Source organism: Enhydra lutris, unplaced genomic scaffold, assembly GCF_002288905.1.
Source record: "Enhydra lutris kenyoni isolate GAN:26980312 unplaced genomic scaffold, ASM228890v2 scaffoldscaffold77, whole genome shotgun sequence".
NCBI lineage: Eukaryota > Metazoa > Chordata > Mammalia > Carnivora > Mustelidae > Enhydra > Enhydra lutris.
Genome location: NW_019154161.1, coordinates 2,213,989 through 2,232,963, shown reverse-complemented (window position 1 = coordinate 2,232,963; position 18,975 = coordinate 2,213,989). Strand labels below are relative to the sequence as shown.

At 48.6% G+C, this 18,975-nt stretch overlaps 1 protein-coding gene across 1 annotated transcript; it reads right to left on the bottom strand.

Moving 5' to 3' along the window:
• Window positions 1-1,456: 1,456 nt before the first annotated feature.
• On the bottom strand, window positions 1,457-9,074 carry LOC111160673 (zinc finger protein 260). The gene is made up of 4 exons (XM_022523940.1): window positions 9,060-9,074; window positions 8,110-8,236; window positions 5,663-5,764; window positions 1,457-3,384 (listed from the first exon to the last, which is right to left on the bottom strand). The coding sequence occupies exons 1-4, from the start codon at window positions 9,072-9,074 to the stop codon at window positions 1,490-1,492; spliced, it is 2,139 nt and encodes a 712-aa protein (XP_022379648.1). The 3' UTR covers window positions 1,457-1,489.
• Between the last annotated feature and the right edge of the window lie 9,901 nt (window positions 9,075-18,975).

Sequence of the window (18,975 nt, the reverse complement as noted above, 5' to 3'; positions counted from 1 at the left end):
TTTGAGGGTGGCCAAGTTGAGGATGAGTATATTGCTTTTGTTTCATTATTAAAAATATGGATATGGGGCACCTGGGTGGCTCAGTGGGTTAAGCCTCTGCCTTCGGCTCAGGTCATGATCTCAGGGTTCTGGGATCGAGTCAGCAGGGAGCCTGTTCCCCTCCTCCGCCTGACTCTCTGCCTACTTGTGATCTCTGTCAAATACATAAATAAAATCTTTAAAAAATATATATTGATATGGAAGACAGAGTAAAACAGAGTAAAACAAAACCAGGAAGAAATAAACGCAAAATGATGGGCTCTCCCTGGGCTAAATGGTTACAGGGAATCTGTATTTTATTCCATACTTCTTGATACTTTCCAAATTATCCTTTACAATAAGCATATGTTATTTTACTTAAAAGTTTCCTGTTATAAAAGTATGTGCATTATTTTTATAATAAAATATAAACACTATGGTTTTTTTGTTTGTTTTTGGGTGGTTTTTTAGAGAGAGAGAGACAGAGGAGAGAGAGAATCTTAAGTAGATGCCACATTCAGTGCAGAGCCTGACTTAGGGCTTAATCTCATAACCCTGAGATCAAGGGTTAACGGACTGAGCTATCCAGGCACTACCTGCCCCTTTTTTAAACATTATGTTTTTATGATGAAAATATGATGAAAGAAAAACTTACTTTGGGGCATGAAGAAAAACAGAAAATGATGCTTAAGACGGCAATTCCTTTATAAAGCATAAATCCTGGACTGAGAAAGATGCACAAAATAAGCCTTTAAAAATGACTGTAAATAGTGGAACATACTGTGTTTAAGCCAACTGCAGATTTGGTCATGAAATTTGTAGCTTGAAGTTTTGTAGGATACTAAAATCTAGTGTTGATGTTCAGCTACATAGACTTGTACTCTAAAGGGTTAATCTTTCCAGTTGTGATTTTTTTCTTGAATTTTCAAGCTCCAATTTAATAACTGATCGATAAATTTAAAAAGTTCACAGAGAGGCACCTGGGTGGCTTGGTGGGTTAAGCCTCTGCCTTCGGCTCAGGTCATGATCTCAGGGTCCTGGGATGGAGTCCCGCATCAGGCTCTCTGCTCGGTGGGGAGCCTGCTTCCTGCCCACCCCACTCCCACCCCCTGCCTGCTTCTCTGCCTACTTGTGATCGCTCTCTGTCAAACAAATAAATAAATTCTTAAAAAAAAAAAGTTCACAGAGACCTTGTTAAAGATGTCAGATGATGTCTCGTTCCATTTACACCACCCTCTGGGGACGCCATAAGACTGAAAAATAGGGGGGAAGCTGAGATTTTAGTAGGGAGCTCCTAAAATGATCAGAAGGTGTCCCAGCAGGTGATCAATGGCACCAGCTCCTTGTAGGAAACAGAGAAGCAACTCTCTCTCACAGTATACCGTGTTAGGGTTCCTCTCTGGGAGGAAGTTACTGGTGCTGATGAAGGCTGCACTGAACCCAGCATCAGAATCGCCCACCTGCTAATTTCTTAGGCTTTCTGGTCAGCGAGAGTTCTCGGAATATCAGCAAGCTGTGTGCTCCATGCAAAGGCTTTCTCAAAATCATTGCAGACGTAGGTGCTGTGCATAGTGTGAAGCCTCCGGTGTTTGGTCAGGTGTGAACTCCAGCTGAAATCCTCCCCACATTCCTTACACACATAGCGTTTTCCACCCACGTGAACCTTCTGGTGTTGAATAAGGTGTGAAATCTGGGTGTAGGTTTTTCCACAGTTGTTACATTTATAGGGCTTCTCTCCGGTATGGGTCCTTTGATGCTGAATAAGGTGGATGCTCTGGTTGAAGGCTTTCCCGCATTCCTTACAGGCATAAGGTTTCTCGCCAGTGTGAATTCTCTGATGTTGGGTGAGGGAGGAGTTGTGACTGAATGTTTTCCCACATTCTCTGCACTTGTAGGGTTTCTCGCCCGTGTGGATTTTCTGATGCTCGATAAGGTGTGTGCTCCGGCTGAAGGCTTTCCCACAGTCGCTGCACTCATAAGGCTTCTCTCCAGTGTGAATCCTCTGGTGTTGGATGAGGTGGGAAATCTGGGTATAGGACTTCCTGCAAACTTTACACTCATAAGGCTTCTCCCCAGTGTGAATCCTCTGGTGGCGGATGAGCGAAGAGTTCTGGCTGAAGGTTTTTCCACATTCGTTACATTTGTAGGGCTTCTCACCAGTGTGAATTGTCTGGTGTTGTGTGAAGGACGAGGTGTGACTGAAAGCCTTTCCACATTCATTACATATATAGGGTTTTTCTCCCATGTGAACACTCTGGTGCCTCATGAGGTGGGAAATCTGTGTATAAGCCTTCCCACACTCATTACACTCATAGGGTTTCTCACCAGTGTGAATTCTCTGATGCTGAGTCAGGGATGAACTGTGGCTGAAGGCCTTGCCACACTCGGAGCACTCATAGGGTTTCTCTCCCGTGTGAACTCGCTGGTGCTGGGAGAGGGATGAGCTGTGGCTGAAGGTTTTCCCACACTCGTTACATTTGTAGGGTTTCTCTCCGGTGTGGATGGTCTGGTGCTGAGTCAAGGAGGAAGTGTGACAGAAGGCTTTGCCACACTCAGCACATTTGTAGGGCTTCTCTCCTGTGTGGATTTTCTGGTGGCGGGTGAGGTGGGACACCTGTGAGTAGAACTTCCCGCACTGGTCGCATTTATAGGGTTTTTCCCCAGTATGGCACCGCTGGTGTTTAATGAGGGAGGAGCTCTGGGTGAAAGCCTTCCCACATTCCTTGCATTTGTATGGCTTCTCTCCAGTGTGGATCCTTTGATGCTCAGTAAGCGATGAGCTCTGAGTGAAGGTCTTGCCGCACTCACCGCACACGTAGGGCTTCTCTCCCGTGTGTATGATGTGGTGCTGAATGAAATATGAGCTGTTGCTGAATGCCTTCCCGCAATCATTGCACTTGTAGGGTTTCTCTCCTGTGTGAATCCTCTGGTGCAGAATATAGTCTGAATGGTAAATGAAGGTTTTCCCACATTCTATGCAGTTAAATGGCTTCTTTTCTATGAAGGTCCTTTGGCATTTCAGGATCTTTCTTGGTCCATTCCTCTTCCGAGTTCTCTCTCCCACTGGCCCTCTTTGCTTCTTGATGAAGGCTGAGGTCTGTCTGAAGCTCTGCCCCAGCTCGAGACACCCCATGTCTCTCTCCCCACAGATGGTTTCCTTGCGAGGAGCAAACAAACACCTCAAACGCCTCTCTTGCTTTCCCTGGTCCTCCAACTGACAGCTCCAGGCCCAGGATCCTCCCAGCCTGGCATCTCCAAGCACTACCCTTAAAACCCCCTCCTTCTTTCCCACAGGGGAAGTAGCCTCTTCAGAAACGCTCTCTCTCAGAAGTGTCTCCTGAGGTGTTGCAGAGCTGGTATCCAAGGCTGAAAGACATGGAAAATGTGACTATCATCTGCATCGGACCAAGGACACTGATTAAGTTGAACTGACACTGGAAAACTTTAAAAGGCAAGTTTCAAAGTTTAGGTAGCTCTTTCAAAAGGCAGGAGAGATTTGTGTTGTGACATGGAAGGATGGCTTCCAAATATCCTAAAAATAAAAATATGTTTTTTAAAAAACTTTTTACCTATTTATTTGAGAGAGTGAGTGAGCAAGGGCATGAGCATGGGGAGCAGCAGAGGGAAAGGGAGAAGCAGACTCCCCCGCTGAGCAGGGAGCTTGATGTAGAGCTCGATCCTGGGATCATGACATGAGCAAGAGACAGACACCTAACCAACTGAGCCACCTAGGCACCCCCACCCCCCACCAAGTTGGAGCATTTTGAACTTATTAACTTTTTTATTGTGGTAAAATACATACAACATAAAATGTGACACTTAGGTCATTTTTAGGCGTGCTGTTGGGTTGCATGTGTGCACTCACGCTAGGGTGCAATCATCACCACCACCATCACCACCATCCACCTCCAGAACCTTTTCATCTTCCCAGACTGAAACAGTGTACTCATTAAAAACTAACGCCCGCTGTTCCTTCCCCAGCCCCTGGGCACCGCCATTCAACTCTGGCTCAATGAATTTGCCTCCTCTAGGCACCTCATGTAAGTAAGCCAGACACAAAGTGACAATACTTGTCACTTTGTGTCTGGCTTATGTAATTTAGCGTCATGTCCTCAAGATTTTTCATGTTGTTATTATTTACTTTTGTAATTAAAAAGGGGGGGGAGCTCAGTTGGTTAAGTGTCTGCCTTCGGCTCAGGTCCCGATCCCAGGGTCCTGGGATCGCGCCCTGCATTGGGCTCCCTGCTTGGCGGAAATCCTGCTTCTCCCTCTACCACTCCTCCTGCTTGTGTTCTCTCTCGCTGTGTTTCTCTCTGTCAAATAAATAAATAAAATCTTTTAAAAAATATAGTAGAGCTTTGGGGTAAAATGAGAAAAGTAAATTTTTTTGAGAGAGAAGCAGCATTATGGGGAGAGTTTCATTTCCTGCCTTATTCTTATTTAGATTTTCAAAGTTTCTGTGATGAACACACATAACTTTAATTTGATCAAGAGATATTAATAAATAGGGGTGCCCGGGTGGCTCAGTCAGTTAAGTGTCTGCCTTTGGCACAGGTCACAATCTCAGGGTCCTGGGATTGAGCCCCGTGTCAGGCTCCCCACTCAGCAGGGAGTCTTCTTGTTCCTCTGCCCCTTTCCCTGCTTGTTCTAGCTCTCTCTCAAATAAATAAAGCCTTTTTAAAAAAAGGTCAATAAATATTAAATGTGTGTGAGGCTTTTACAGCACAATATTGCAATTTGGAGAAAGGGAAGTATAGAGAAGAGATGATAAGCAGGAAGCATATCCATGTGGGATTTGTTGAAGGGGATGGATTTTTTGATGCTAGTAGATCTGTTCTTGGGACCCCTATTAATTGCAAAACTGTTATGTGCTAACCACAGTGCTAGGGTTTGCTGTCAGGGGTACTAGGGAGCCATGGGAGGGCTGTGAGTAGGGGAGGAGTGGGATTAGCTCCAGGTGTGGAAAAACCCCTCTCAGGCTGTGTGAGATGAACGGGGGGCTGGGAGGTGAGGGAGGAGGCTGGGCTGAGGGTCCAGCCAGGGGAATCTGAGGCCTGAGCCAGGGCTGTGGGAGACAGCACAGCAGTCTGGGAAAAGTTAGGGGCAGGAGGGCAGCCCTGGGGACCAATGGGCTGTGGTGAAGGGGAAGGAGGGGGCAAGTCTCACCCCACAACATGGTGGACAGTGATGGAAACAAAGAAGCTCCAACCCCCTCCCCTCATGGAGTTTGTGAGCCAGTGGGGGGCAAACATCTGGACTCCTGTCCCCCAGCATGTCCAGCGGGGTCCCACTTTTGGGTCCCTACACAGAAGATTCCCGATAAAGAATCACCGATCATCATTGTAGCCTATTCTGACCAGGGGGGTTACCATGTGCCAGGTGCTGGGCTATACTTTTATGTGTTCATTCATTCATCTTTCCCAACCCGGGGTACTATTACTGACCTCATTTTGCAGGGAAGGAAATCAAGGCCCAGAGGGGCTAAATGACCTGCCCGAAGATCACAGAGCCAGGAAGTTCTGGAGCTGGGATTTGAGCCCACTGCCCACGACTATGGCTGTGTGTGACGCTGCCTCGTTCTTGTCACTGATCCAGACACACAGGGTAGGCAGATGGCTCACATCTGCTGGACGAACTCACCCACCTGGACAGGCAGCTAGCTGGGCTTCCCTCTTCTCCATTCTGGGCTCCTCCCCTCGCTCCAGACGGGATATCACGTCAGGTTTGGACCCAGGAGGCCCGGCCCCTGGAAAAGATACCAGATTTGGCCATGGCTGGAAGTCATCAGGAGGCCTCAGAGCTCAGCCCCAGGCCCTGGGTCTGCAGGGGAGCTGTATACATTGGGTGCCTAATGATGAGAAACTCTAATGTTCCAGGCATGTGGGCGGCTCAGTCGGTTAAGTGTCTGCCTCTGGGTTTCAGCTCAGATCGTGATCTCAGCATCCTGGCTCCACGCTCAATGGGAAGTCTGCTTGAGATTCTCTCTCTCTCCCTCTCCTTCTGTCCCTCCCTCCACTCGCAGTCTCACTCTCTCTAAAATCCATCCATCCATCCATCAATCAATCTTTGGTTCTGCGCTGTTCAAGCTGATGTGAGGTACACACTGAACTTTAAAGACTGACTTACCAAGGAGAAAAATAGAAAAATATCATCAATAATTGGCACATTGATTATCATCTCAACAGGTGTCAAAGTGGCCATCCTTTGGATGGGCCGGGTACAAGAAAATACATCCCTAAAACTAATCTCATCTCTTTCTATCTCCTTTTTTTTATGCCTGCTGTCTTTGAGACCACACTGACTTCCCTTTTCCCAGAGTGGGTTGAACAGGGCTCTCCCAAAATTTCGTCCACAGAAACTGCAGAATGTGACCCTACTCGGAAACAGGGGCTTTGCAGCTGGAATTAGTGATGAGGTCCTCTGGGAGCAGGCTGGGCCCTGAGTCCAAAGACCGGTGTCCTTGTTTGAAGAGGAGAGACACACAGACACACGTGGAGGGAAAAGGTCATGTGAAGATGGAGGCCAAGACTGGGGTGAGGGGGTACAGGGCAAGGAACAGCAAGGGCCGCCAGGAGCCTCCAGAAGCTGCATCCAGGAAGGACTCTGGCCTGGACCCTCCAGAGGGAGCAGGGCCCTGACCACAGCTGGATTTTGCACTTCCGGCCTCTGAACTGTGAAGAAATATATTTCTGCAGGGGACAGGCAAAAGCAACCTCACTCTTTACACCTAACTTGTGCAGAAAAGGGGTCACACAGCAGGCTCTCCTTGGAAAGGCCTGCTCACAAGGCAGCCTGCGGCTGGTGTCTGGGCAGCTGGGTTTCAGGAGGGTTCTCAGTGTTCCCTGACCGACAGGAGGGCTCCCCGTGCCCAAGCTGCTGGGCGCACAGCATGGTTTCTGCTGAACCCCTGCTTTCCTTTGGGGAGTCTAGAGTTTGGCCGCTGACGTGACAGGACCTCAGTGAAAACCCTGGGTGCTGACCGGGGAGGGGTGGAGGTGGGAGGTTTCTAGCGAGCGTCCCCTGGTGGACAACACCTCAAACGTACTATCACATCCTGCTGGATGTTCTGCGTGACTCTTTGGGGAGGGGACTCTGCCTGGTCTCCCCCAGACATCGCCCCACATGGCTTATCTCTTAGCTGACTGCGCTTGGTGTCCTTTCGCTGCAGTGTGAGTGCAACTGAGGCCTGGGGGGCCTCCCTCCTCAAGCCCCCAAACCTGGGGGCTTTCCTGGGGTCCCTGATGCAGAAGTTTAAGCCGGTTTTTGGTGAGTTGTCCAGTGAAAGTGTGTGAGTGAGGACGGCTGAAGAAGGAGCTTCAAAGCACCAGAGCTTACAGGGAAAAGGCCAGATAGAAGAATCAGAAAAAGAAGTTGAGGAGAGACGGAGGTGGCCAGACAGATAGCTGAAGAGGCCAGAGTGGGTCAGGGCGGGGCTGCAGGGACAGAGAGGAGGGGATGGGCAGAGATTGTTGGGAGGCAGAGAGGATGTGGGGGGCTGTTGAGGAGGGGGTAGGGAGGAGCAAGGATGGGGCTGGGGGTGTCTGGTCTGGGGGCAGGGGGCCCAGAGGAGGAGGAACAGGACAGCGTGGAGACGCGGAGCTCAGGGTGAGGGTGACAAATGTGAAGGCCGTTGACAGGGCGCAGTAGGTGGGTGGGTGGACAACACAGGACTAGGGAGACATATTTGGTGAACAGCATTTCTGTGCCTTCGAAAGATGAAGCCAGATGACTGGAGGACATCCAAGGATGCATCTGGAGTCTGAGGTTCTAGAACAGGAATTGCAGGGAAGAGCCTGAGGTCACCACACATGGAAAGGGAAGCAAGAAGAGAAAGTGGGGGCACAGGCTGAGGATTTTTCAGGACAGGCAGAGGACTTGGGGCCCTGGGGGGACATAGGGACTTTAGGAGAAGCGGCGGAGAGACAGAGGGACAGACAGAGTCCAGGCAGGAGCGACCAGTGAGAAGAGCAGAGAGGGCACCCCATGACCTCAGCAAATGCCCACTGTTGAGCAGTGGGTGGGAACAAAAGAGATGAGAGCAGAAGGGGGGCCATCACGCCTCTTCCTGGGAAGGCAGGGGCAGGGCCTCACCCAGGGAAAGAAGGTTCCGGTAGTTCTCCAGCATCACATCCCGGTACAGCTCCCTCTGGCCAGGCCCCAGCTGGCCCCACTCCTCCAGGGTGAAGTCCACAGCCACATCCTTGAAGGTCAATGATTCCTGCAAGGGCCAATTTTACATGGTGGAGGGGCACATCCTTCTAGAACTCTGGGCCCAGAGAGGTCATGGGTCAAGAGCCTACCATTGCTAGTGGCTGAACCAGCTCTAACATTTCAGGCTGGAACATACGGACTCAGTAGGTTTAATTAAAATGGCCCACAGGAATGTAGAAAATCTGGGGCAGCTACTAGCCCAGAGGTTCCTTGGCAGAAGGTGGAGAAAGCTCCCTTTTGCGTGACTCTTTACTGCCATCTGTTGGAAAGTCTTTATAATATGCCAATTATTTTAGTAAGTCATTGTTTACTGCCATCTGCATGAAAACCACCATTATGTACCAGTGTATGAGGTATATGATGTGAATCCCGCCACTGAGATGAGGCACCCTTGTGCAGTGCACAACCTGCACACCTGTATATGACATCCCTAAGAAACACTTTTTTAAAAACCAAGACATGTGTGCAAGAGTGATAACTAAGTGGCACTCCATCCCAGACCTGCACTGGGATCCCAATCCCCATCCCTGACTCCAAGGATAAGGCTCCAGGGGAAGCAAAACCATCCACTGCCCACCTCTCCCGGCAACTCAAAGTCCGCTGAGCATTAGAGTGGTTTTTAGACCGGGTCATAAAGTCCCAGCTCAGGGCATCCTGCCCTTCCTTCTCTCCTCCTCCCAGCACTTCCCAGGCCCAGAGCCCCTCCTGCCATAGTCTCTTCCCCATGCCTGGGGGGGTGGGGTGGAGAAATCTTCATCCAATAGGCAGAGATGCGAATGGCCCTCTGGGGTCCACAAAATCATCCTGGGGATGGGGAAGCCCGAACTCACCTGGTCCTCAGCCATCAGGATCCTGTGCCCCTTGCAGCGTCCTGGGCATGTGTCTCCAGGAGAAAAGACCAGGCCTGAGTCTGCAGAGCTGGAGGAGGAGAATGGAGCACAAAGAGGGTCAGTTCTGGCCCAGACAGACAGACAGACAGATAAACGTTTTCCCAAAGATGCCTCATAACAGAAGGGACCCTCCATACTAACAACCGCTAGCAATCAGGCACCTCGGCTCACTGCACCCACATAATAGCTCCAAAAGACGACACTAGAATTATCCCGAGAGAAGGAAATTAGAAGAACAAGAGGTCAATGCCCTTGCTCAAGGTCAGAGGTTTCAAGTGTCAGACTGGGACTCACACCCAGAAGTCTGGCTGCAGAGCTAAGCCATCTTTTTATTCTTACTTTTTTTTCCTTGTGGTTAAATGCATATAACATGTAACATAACATCTTAACCGCTTCATTTTTAAAAAAAAGATTTTATTTATTTATTTGTCGGAGAGAGAGCAGAACCAGGAGGAGCAACAGGCAGAGGGAGAAGCGGGCACCCTGCTGAGCAAGGAGCCCGATGCAGGACTCAATCCCAAGACCCCAGGATCGGGACCTGAGCCAAAGGCAGACGCTTAACCAACTGAGCCACTCAGGTGTCCCCACTTTAATCACTTTAAATAATTTTTTTAAATTTATTTATTTGACAGACAGAGATCACAAGCAGGCAGAGAGGCAGGCGGAGAGACAGGAGGAAGCAGGCTCCTTGCCGAGCAGAGAGCCCGATGTGGGGCTCGATCCCAGGACCCTGAGATCATGACCTGAGCCGAAGGCAGCGGCTTAACCCACTGAGCCACCCAGGCGCCCCTTTAATCACTTTAAATGACACAGTTCAGTGGCATTTAGGATGTTCACAATGTTGTGCAACCATCACTACAATCTGGTTCCAGAACATTTTCACCATTGCCCTAAAAGGAAATGTTAACCAGTCACTCCCAAATCTCCCTGTTCTGTCCCAGCCCTCTGATGCCAGCCCCTGAAAACTACTCATCTTTCTTTCTTTTTTAAAAAAGATTTGTTTATTTATTTTACAGTGGGGGTAGAGGGAGAGGGACAGAGTCCTAAGCAGACTCCGCACTGAGCGCAGAGCTCAATCCCATGACCCTGAGATCACCACCTGAGCCGAAACCAATCACTTAACTGACTGTGCCACCCAGGCACCCCTCATCTTTCTTTTTTTTTTTTTTTAAAGATTTTATTTATTTATTTGACAGAGAGAGAGATCACAAGTAGGCGGAGAGGCAGGCGGAGAGAGAGAGCGAAGCAGGCTCCCCACCGAGCAGAGATCCCAATGCGGGGCTCGATCCCAGGACTCCGAGATCATGACCTGAGCCGAAGGCAGAGGCTTTAACCCACTGAGCCACCCAGGCGCCCCTCATCTTTCTGTCTTAATGGATTTGCCTATTATGGACCTTTCCTATGAATGGAATCATATAATATGTGGCTTTTCGTATTCGGCCTCTTTCATTTAGCATACTGTGTTCCAGATTCATTCATGTTGCACCACGTATCGAGTTTTCATTCCTTTTTTTTTTTTAAAGATTTTATTTATTTATTTGACAGAGATCACAAGTAGGCAGAGAGGCAGGCAGAGAGAGAGGAGGAAGCAGGCTCCCTGCCAAGCAGAAAGCCTGATGCGGGACTCGATCCCAGGACCCTGAGATCATGACCTGAGCTGAAGGCAGAGGCTTAACCCACTGAGCCACCCAGGAGCCCAAGTTTTCATTCCTTTTTATGGCTGGATAGTATTCTGTGGCATGGATCTACCCTTTTTTGCAGAGCTCGTTCTTTAAGGAAAAAAAAAAAAAGGTGTAGAGTCCAATGCGGTTCTTGAACTCATGACCCTGAGATCAAGACCTGAGCTGAGATCAAGAGTCTGAATGAGCCACTCAGGTGCCCCTACAGAGCTCCTTCTATCTGCCTTACAAATCCAGCATAAGGATCCTGATCTCTCTTAAGATGTTGTTTGAAGAAATGTCCCACCTGTTGAAATAAAGTTTAAAAGTCCCTGCAAAAAAACCTCCCCAAAAAACAAAAAAACTCTGCCAAAGAAGAATTGGTGTCTGGACTATGGTCACTTCTGTTCCTTCATCAGATACGCTCTGAGACTCATGTGAGAGTGACATGCTCATCTGAGGACAGAATAACGAGCGAGATGAGGCTCTGCCCTAAAGGGGCTCCCCACCTGGTGGGGGAGACAGGCCTGGATATAGGCCGGGTGGTTGGCGGAGCAATGGCCCCACTCTTGTATCTTGTGCGATGAACCTGTGATGTGATTAAGTTAAGTGCCTCTAGATAGGAAGATTATCCTGGATTATCTGGTGGGGCCTAAATGCAATCATAAGTGTCCTTAGAAGAGGGAGGCAGGCGGGTATTTGACCGGGAGGAGAAGGCCAAGTGAGGGAAGTAAAGAGGAGCAGAGTCAGACAGAGAAGACACTGTCTCTCTGGCTTTGAAGCTGGAGGAAGAGGCCTCATCTAAGAAACAAGCAGCTTCTAGAAGCTGCGGGAATATGGCAAGGAAATGGATTGTCCCCTAGAGCCCACAAGGGAGCATCACTCTGTTGATACCTTGATTTCAGCATGGTAAAACCCACTGCAGACTTCTGACCTCCCGAACTGTAAGAGAACACATTCGTGCCGTTTAAAGCCACCAAGTTTGTGGTCACTTGTTAGAGCAGCAACAGGAAACTAAAACAGCCGAGAAATAAGACGCAGCCTCGCACCTGTTTCCAGTTACAGAGGAACGCCAGCAGCTGAAGGCTGAAACCAGTGGGCGAAATTCTGATGAGGAAATGAGAAGCCAAGTCCTACAGACACTCCCCCCATGTCCTCGCAAGTTATTTAATAATCACAAAAAGAAGGTAACTTTAGAGCAGAGACGCCTGGCGGACACCACCGCAGCCAAATGACCAAGACGCACAAGACCTGTGATGGGCAAACACGAGGGGCTCCTGCTCTGATGAGGACACAGCATCGCCCCGCATTTAGGTATTCCCGCCAAACCTAAGTCTAATCATGAGGAAACACCGAACAAATCCAGACCAAGGGACATTCTAGAAGTACCTGGTCTGTAATCTTCAGAATTGCCAAGATCATCAAAATCAAAGAAAGACTGAGGAACTGCGTCTGATTCACGGAGACTAAAGGGCCCTAACAACTTACGCAGTGTGTGGTGTGGGCTTTGCTTTTGCCATTAAGTACCTTACTGGGACAGTTAGCAAAATTTGAGGGTCTGCAGATTAGCTAATAGTTTTTATCGATGTTACTGTCCTGCTGTGTGATCATGGTGCTGTGGTCTTGGAAGATAATGGCCCTGTTTTTAGAAACAAACACAGACTCGGAAGAGGGGCGCGCAGACACACAGAAAGAGGGACTGAACGGGGTTTGGGATGGTGGGGGGGAGAACACAGAGCGATTAGAGACCCAGAGAAAGGGTGGCGTGCTCAGGATAAGGACAGAGACGGAGGGCGTGACTTGCAGAGTACGCGGTGGGCTTTCAGGTCAAACACCCCAGGCCGACCACTGGGACCTGCGAGAAGCCGCGTAATCTGTTTCTTCACCAGCGAAGTATGGAAACGCACAGTCTCCCTCCTGGGAGACCGCACAGTTCCGCGCTCGCTGACTCCTGGCAAACAGCAGGAGCCCAATTCCTGCACGCTGAGATCCTCGGGGTGGCAGCGGCGCTCTGGGGCCGCCTCGCGAGAGATAGGAGGGGGCGGGACACCGCCCACAGCGCGCCCCCAGGTAGGACTCGGGCCCGCCGCCCTGAGCACCCACCAGCCTGTCCCGCTCGGCGGACACCCACCCGCTCCAGCTCCCGGCAGCTAGGTCGGGACTCACCTGTGCGCCCTGCGGGTTGCGGAGGGTGGCCAGGCCTTCCCTCCCTCTGGCGGGCCGCGGAATGCGCCTGCGCGGTAGTTGTATCCGTACTATCAAGCCCGGGTTCTTTAAACGCGACTTCGCAGCTGGACTACATTTTCCAGAAGTCATAGCGGGCTCACGCTCCTCCCGGCCTCAGGTCTCTAAAGCGGGGGAATGTTGGGAAATGGAGTCTGGGAGAACGATGTGGGGCAGGAGGGAACCTGGTATTGAGAAATGTCTGGCTGTACTGACACAGCGAATACACCCATTTTAGCCAGTCTTTTCGCTGCCCTTCACAGGAGGGGACATCATAGCCCATTTAACCCATCTAACAAAGTTACCCCTGTGGTTGAAGTACACAGGACACAAAGAAGTTGGCCCCATCTAAACTGATGGTGAATGAGTTGAGCCTCTGTCACTTAATTACTTGCTATCCCTGGGCATCCGCTTCCTGTTTGCCTCAGTTTCACCGCCTCTTAAAGGGTGGTGTGGTAAGGGAAACAGACCCCTGTAGTGGGAGCCGGGAGATATACGTCCAGGAATGCAAGGATGGTTTGATATTGGGCTATCACAGAATTTGCTAATTGATATATCAAAGTAATACCATCACATCCATGGCTATGAAAAGGGTTTTGAGAACCCCCAGTAATAAGCCATGTCTACATAAACTTAATATATTTAAGAATAGGCCCATCTTGGGGCACCTGGGTGGCTCAGTGGGTTAAAGCCTCTGCCTTCGGCTCAGGTCATGATCCCAGGGTCCAGGGATCAAGCCCCGCATCGGGCTCTCTGCTCATCAGGGAGTCTGCTTCTCCCTCTCTCTCTCTGCCTGCCTCTATGCCTACTTGTGATCTCTGTCAAACAAACAAAATGAAATCTTAAAAAAATAGGCCCATCTTGAATAGTAATGACAATAATTTTATTTATTTGAGAGAGGGAGGACTAGTGGAGGGCGGTGGGGGTGGGCAGAGGGAGAGGGAGAAGCAGAACCCCTACTGAGCAGGGAGCCCAATCCAGGCCCCATCGCAGGACCTTGAGATCATGACTTGAGCCAAAGGCAGATGCTTAACCAACTGAGCCACCCAGGTGCCTCAATAATGACAACAATCTTAAGGAGTTACTTGCCTCTCCCTTGTTTTTAATTATATGCATATCATTAAAACCCCAAATCAGGCTTAATGCTAAAAACCAAAAGATTCACCATTAAAGTCAGAACAAACTGTCAGTCCAAACAAAACAAACTGTCTAGCATGGCCACTTTTGGAAGAACTATCAATGTAGTTAGACAAGAGAAAGAAAAGTTATCATTGGAACGGAGAAATCTGGGTTTTCATCCTTCTTTAAATGTGATATGATTTTTATCTTGGAAATCAGAGAATCAAAAGAAACACTAAAATAAACCACAAGATAATTATATAAAATTACTGGGTACAAGATTAATAAAATCCCATAGGTTTTTGCTTTTCAAAGAAGAATGATGAAAAATGTAATGAAAAGGGGGGCTATTTGGATTTTAGTGCCATATTTGCCCTATAGATTGTAATCTCTTTGTGATCTGGGGCAGTTCTCTTCCACTGTCTACGAGGTTTTCTTCTCTGTAACCCCTCATTGGGGTAATGTGAGGCAGATAGCTCTTCTTCAAAGCCTTTCCCCTACTTTCTCTGCACACAACTAGACTACATTTTCCAGCCTCCCTTGTAATCTGGGGTGGTCACATTACTAAGTTCTAGCCAATGAAATGAGAGAAGTGAACATGCACGCCATACCCAGACCTGGCCCATTGAAACTTCTCACTTGTCACCTCCCACAGTCTTTTCCCTTCTGTGGCTGTAGATGAAGACTATGACCCTAGAAGTCCTATACTGAAAATGGAAGGAGCCTAACTCCCTGAATTGTCACTGGGGTGGGGGGCAACCCCAATCAGAAACCAAATAACAAAAAGTTATTTTCAGTTATATGAACTCAGGGGATTGATTAAATAAACAATGGTATATCCGGCCTATGAAACGTTATCGAGCCTGAAGTAATTATGATCAGGACACAATAACATGGGGAAATAGTTGCGAATGAACATTAAAAGAAGAAAAATCACAAAGTTATGTATCTTTCATGTTTATAAAGATGTAAAATCTATGTATACACATGAGTAAAACCTAGATGAACCACTGTCAAACTGAAAAAGACCAGCTGTCACTTAATGACAAAATGCAGCAGGTTTTATTAGCTTAATTAACTCATACAGCTACCCCAGGAAGATGTGTCCAACAGCCCTAGGGAGACCTTTGCAACCCCAAGGCTCAACGATCCAGCCAGCGACAGTGGGTTCAGGGAAGCCCCTCTTCTCACCGTCAGACTCCCCAGCTCTGCTGTTCTCTCCATGCCCATGACCTTGGCCATGGCTCAAATCTTGTCCTCATCCTACAACCTCACTGCAATCTCATCTCAAACTTCCTGGCCCCTAGTGTCTCCCCTCTAGTCTGTCCCCCCCCCCCCCGCCGACCTTTCTTTTTAAATATTTATTTATTTATTTATTTGAGGGAGAGAGAGAGAGAGAGAGAGAGAGCGTGAGCATGCACAAGTTTGGGGAGGGGCAGAGGGACAGGGAGAAAAAATTCCAAGCAGATTCTGTGCTGAGCTCAGAGTCTGACATGGGGCTTGATCTCACAACCCATGGGATCACAACCTGAGCCCAAATCAAGAGTCAGATGCTTATCAGACTGCACCACCCAGGAGCACCCCCCCACCCCAGAATGGTCTTTTTGCCCAGAGCAGATCCAGTCCTTCCTCTGGCTTGGCACTGCCCTCAGCAAAGTGTCCAGGCCTTAGCCTGGTACCTGAAGCCCAGTGAGCCTGAAGACGGCCTTCACTTCATGATGCTCTTTTTAAAAAATTTTTTTTAAAGATTTTATTTATTTATTTGACAGAGAGAGAGGGAGAGAGAGAGAGAGACAGCGAGAGACAGCGAGAGGGGGAACACAAGCAGGGGCAGTGGGAAAGGGAGAAGCAGGCTTCCCGCTGCATAGGGAGCCTGATGTGAGGCTCGATCCCAGGACTCTAGGATCATGACCTGAGCCAAGGCAGCCGCTTAACGACTGAGCCACCCAGGTGCCCCCATGACACTCTAGCTTAATCAGCTCGGGTGGCCATAAAAAAACACCGAAACGGAATGACTTAAACAACAGAAACTTACTTTTCTCACAGTTCTGCAGCCTGGAACTCCTAGATCCCAGAGCCAGCATGTTGATTTCTGGTGAGAACTCTCTTCCTTGCTTGGAGATGGCCACCTTCTTGATACATCATCACATGGTTTTTCCTTGGTACAGGATCATGTAGAGAGAGAACTCTGGTGTCTCTCCTCTTTTTTATAAGGACATTAGTCCTGCTACTGTCCTTGACCAACTGTGGGTCTTGTATGGGTTACTTAAATCCTCCTTCTAGGTGTCCTTCTCTCTAAAATGGGGGAGCAATGCCTTCCTCACTGGGTAGTCATGCAAGTTAAATGAGATCAGTGACATATGTCACTTTCATCCACATCTCATTGGCTGAAGCCAATAGCTTGGTTGCAACTGAGTTCATATAGCAGTCCCAGGGAGGGGTTCTGATTGGTCCTTCTTGGGTCTTGGGCCCACCCCTTGGGCCAATCACTATTGCTAGGATTAGGGTACATGATAACCGCATGGTTACAGGCAGTTGGCCCTAGTGTGATATGTATGCTTGATGGGGGTAGCCCAGGGCATCGTATGAGCACAGAGGAGGACCTCTAACCCGCTGTGGGCAATCAGGGATGACTTTCGGAGGAGGTCTCACCTTGGCTGTAGGTTGGAAGATAAGAACAAACAGACTAAGAGACATAAATGTGACGAGTGAAGGCACAGAACGAGATGGGCTGTTGGAGGCAGAGGGAACAGAGTGTATGGAAGCCTAGAGTGGGAGAGAGATATATAAGTAGCTTTTTGAGTCTGGCATGCAAGTGTGGGTGTGGAAAAGTGCTATGGATTGAATGTCTGTTTTCCCCAAAATTGATATGTTGAAGCCCTAACCCTCAAAGAGACTTTATTTGGAGATAGGGTATTTGGAGAAGTAATTAAAGTTAAATGAGCTCAAAAGGGTAGGATCCTGCTCCAATAGGATTTGATGTTCTATAGAAGACAAATGGCACAGTGCTTTGCAAGTAGAACCCATTAGCAAGGGCCACACAGAATAATGATTACTCCTACTTATTCACTGAAAGTCATTAACCTCTCTATACCTCCATATCCTCATTGTACATGGAGAGATAATAGATACACTAATAAATAAATGACATTTGACTAGGTTGATATGACTAAAGCCATTAAAACAGTATGGTACAGAAACCACCTTCTGTTTGCTATCTATATTATTGACATTAAATACTGTTCTTAAAAGTTATTAATACTTCCCCCCCCCCTTGACCTTCCTACCTGCTTTTCCCTCTGTCCAGAACGTTCTTTTCCTCTATTGCTCTTGGAAAACTCCATTTCTTGCCACTAGCGCTTACAGCCATTCCTATAGGAAACTTTCCCCTACACCAACCCAGCCCAGCTGGAGCAACTCCTCTCCCTTCCGGGGTTCCACCCGAACCTAACGCTGATATTATAATTGTATTCTAATTATTTGGTAACTGTCTCTCCTGCCCCAGATTGTGCTCTCTGGGAGCATTCATCACACTACAATTTCTGCACAACTTAATTATCCGTTTATTGTGCACTGCTCCCCAGGAGATTCACAGAAAGTTAAGGGAGTCGCTGGACTTGTAGCAGGAAGACATTTTAAAAACCAAAACAACACTGTTACCCAAGCTAAAAGCACTTTAGGGCCACCAGCTTATGACCCCCAGGCCTTCACCAGAATGGGTTTGGATCAGCTTTAAGAAGTGAGCGTGGGCACCTGGGTGGCTCAGTGGGTTGGGCCTCTGACTTCGGCTTGGGTCATGATCTCGGGGTCCTGGGATCGAGTCCTGCGTCGGGCTCTCTGCTCCGCGGAGAGCCTGCTTACCCCTCTCTCTCTGCCTGCCTCTCTGCCTACTTGTGATCTCTCTCTCTGTGTGTCAAAAAAAAGAAGAAAAAAAAAAAAAAGAAGTGAGCGTGAAGGGGCGCCTGGGTGGCACAGTCGTTGGGCGTCTCCGCCTTCTGCTGGGGTCATGATCCCAGGATCCTGGAATGGAGCCCTCCAGCGGGCTCCACGCCTCTCAGGGAGTCTGCTTTTCCCTCTCCCACTCCCCCTGCTTGTATTCCCTCTGTGGCTATCTCTCTCTCTGTCAAATAAATAAATAAAATATTTTTTTTTAAAAGGTAAAAAAAAAAAAAAAAAAGAAGTGAACTTGAAGTCGGGCTGCTTTGACTTGCCCGGTGTAGCCTTGCCTCCCAGCTAGCGCGCTTAGTGAGGGTGACGTCATGCGTGCCAGGAGTGACGTCACCAGGGCGACAGCATCCCGTTGCCTCCACAGAAGGGCGCCTGCGTGGGAGGGGGATGTGGGGGATCCTGGAAACTACCATTTCCAGAATCCTCTGGGTTGGAGCCTCTGCTCCTTCTTTCCCGAACCGCCCTAGTCTAAGCGCTCCTTACTGTGCATAAACCAGATTGGTATCTTGGCAACGGATGGCTGGAGTGGAACTCTTCATGTGCATACCCCCCTACCTTTAAAGGGGCTCGGTAGTATCTATGGCAACGAACGCAAGTTGTAGGCAGAGAGGATTCTGGGAAATGTAGTTAGAGAGTCCAGCGAGCTCTAGCTACACTTAAAGCTTCATTTACTAATAGTCTCTAGCATAAAAAATATGAGCAACACTCAGCCTCAGAGGTTTCTCCCGTCACCTCACAATGATAGCAATGATATTTTTAAAAAATATGAATTTCTGAGACTCTTGAAAACTCTGAAGATCTGAAAACACTGGGATGTTATTTCACCGTGACTGCAATAGAATGGAGCTGGGTACTTTCTATCCTCCATGGATGCGGCCTGCAGTTCACTTTATCTTCCTGGACCCATC